The 2,223-nt window shown below is 35.3% G+C and overlaps 1 protein-coding gene across 1 annotated transcript in view; it reads right to left on the bottom strand.

Moving 5' to 3' along the window:
* NPAT (nuclear protein, ataxia-telangiectasia locus) overlaps positions 1-2,223 on the bottom strand; it is a 106,690-nt gene that overhangs the window by 51,296 nt on the left and 53,171 nt on the right. The window contains exon 5 of the mRNA XM_011984760.1: positions 1,730-1,812. Coding sequence (XP_011840150.1) covers positions 1,730-1,812 — 83 coding nt within the window. The remainder of the gene's footprint in view (positions 1-1,729; positions 1,813-2,223) is intronic.

Here is a 2,223-nt window from a genome sequence, read left to right as displayed (position 1 = left end):
GATTATTGACAGTATGTTGGAAAATGAGAAATAAATCTACTTTGTAAAATAGCTTGCAAAGCTATAACAAGGTTGCTTTCTCTTCTAAAGTCACTGAGTATCAGATACAATATGAGTAGAAATGGACATCTGTAAAATCTCTGAGCATTTTTTGGCCAATAATTTTACACCTTCATTTTATTAAAAAAGGGAGAAACACTTTTTCTGGTCTTTGTTCCATCTGATATCATATGACATATGAAAGTGAATTAAAAAAATTTGTCTTATAATAATTATCATAAAGGTTATGCAAATTCCTTGTAAGTGTGGAAATTTAATCCTCAATTTTCTCATATTTAAAAATGGCTTTAAACAATCTCTCTCACTGGGTTATTCTAAAAAGTAAATGAGAGGCTGGGCATGATGGCTCACGCCTGTAATCCCAGCACTTTGGGAGGCCAAGGTGGGCAGATGATGAGGTCAGGAGTTCGAGACCAGCCTGGCCAACACAGTGAAACCCTGTCTCTCCTAAAATCACAAAAATTAGCTAGGCATGGTAGTGTGCGCCTATAGTCCCAGCTACTCGGGAGACTGAGACAGGAGAATTGCTTGAACCCAGGAGGAGAAGGTTGTGGTGAGCCGAGATCGCGCCACTGCACTCCAGCTTGGGCAACAGAGAGATACCCCCGTCTCAAAAAAACAAACAAACAAAAAACACAAAATATTAAATGATGAAAAAAAACACATGAAAGCACATAGCACAATGCTTATACACAGTGACAACGTCAAAAAAGTCAAGCTTCTTTTTATGTTATCTTATGCAAATTGTTTAATGCTAATTGTTTTGTTAATATTATAAGCTATTGAAAATAATCAATATTAGAGAATAAGTAGTCAAAACTTTTTCTCTAAAACATCCTTAATTAAGGCAAGTAGAATTTTATATGCTGGTAAGTATAAGCCAGTTTATGACTGGCTTCTACGTTCAGACTTAGACTACATAGAATTAAAATTAAAATGTCAGTTTAAAACTTTTTAACACATAGTGATGTCTGTTTATCAGTATAGATAACACAGAGGTAAGAGTTTTATTTTACATATTTTTTAAAGGTAATTTTTGGGTTATTTTTGCTAATATAAAGATTGTTGCAATTTATGTATCACTCAATATAAACACAAACAAATGATCGGGGGCAGTGGCTCACACCTGTAATCCCAACACTCTGGGAGGCCGAGGTGGTGGATCACCTGAGGTCAGGAGTTTGAGACCAACCTGACCAACATGGAGAAACCCCACCTCTACTGAAAATACAAAATTAGCCGGGCATGGTGGTGCAGGCCTGTAATCTCAGCTACTTGGGAGGCTGATGGAGGAGAATAGCTTGAATCCAGGAGCTGGAGGTTGCAGTGAGCCGAGATCATGCCATTGCACTCCAGCCTGAACAAGAGTGAAACTCTGTCTCAAAAACAAAAAACAAAAACAAACAAACAAAAAACAAAACCCACAAACAAATTAGATGTGTCCCAGAAAAATTTATGTCATCACAACGGAGACAAGTTTTCTCAAGGCTTTTATGAGACACCTTTAAAAATTATTTTTAACTAAATCAAGTAGATAAATATTGTACACATCAGCAAAAAAACTCCAAATCAGAACTCTTACCTTTTGTTTTCATAGCTACATACTCATTTAAAATTGTTGTCAAGTTTTTTCCAAATAAGGACTGAAAAGAAAAAGATCAAATATTACCAAAAGTGTATAATACTACCAATAATTTCTCACAAGAAAAGATTCCACCATTCAAGTTAATAAAAGATCTAACTGCAGAGTAGCTGATGAGGAAAGGGTAAAGAAGCAGGTAATCGAAAATGAAAATAGCCACTGACATTAGGGTTTGCATCCAAGCTTCTAAAGAATCTTGCCCGTTTGACTAGGACATTATAGCTACTTGGGTATTACTGCTTCTAGACCCTCTCAGCAGACAGCTACACATACACGTACAAATGCATATACACAAGCATTTGTATTTCTACATCTATCTGTATATATATTAAAATAACCACAGTGTCATACTAATATCTCAGATTATAACCCAACACCAGTGGTTTCATTATTATGCTTATTTATATCTTCTTTCTCACACAGTGAGGAATTTGGCTCCCACTATCTACAATTTGTTATTTGTTCCGAACTGTTAATTTAGAAGAAATTAGAAGCATTTATTTAATATTCATCCATGTTAT

This window comes from Mandrillus leucophaeus, unplaced genomic scaffold (assembly GCF_000951045.1).
Source record: "Mandrillus leucophaeus isolate KB7577 unplaced genomic scaffold, Mleu.le_1.0 Scaffold273, whole genome shotgun sequence".
In the NCBI taxonomy this organism is placed as follows: Eukaryota; Metazoa; Chordata; class Mammalia; order Primates; family Cercopithecidae; genus Mandrillus; species Mandrillus leucophaeus.
This window is presented reverse-complemented; position numbering and strand designations above follow the sequence as displayed.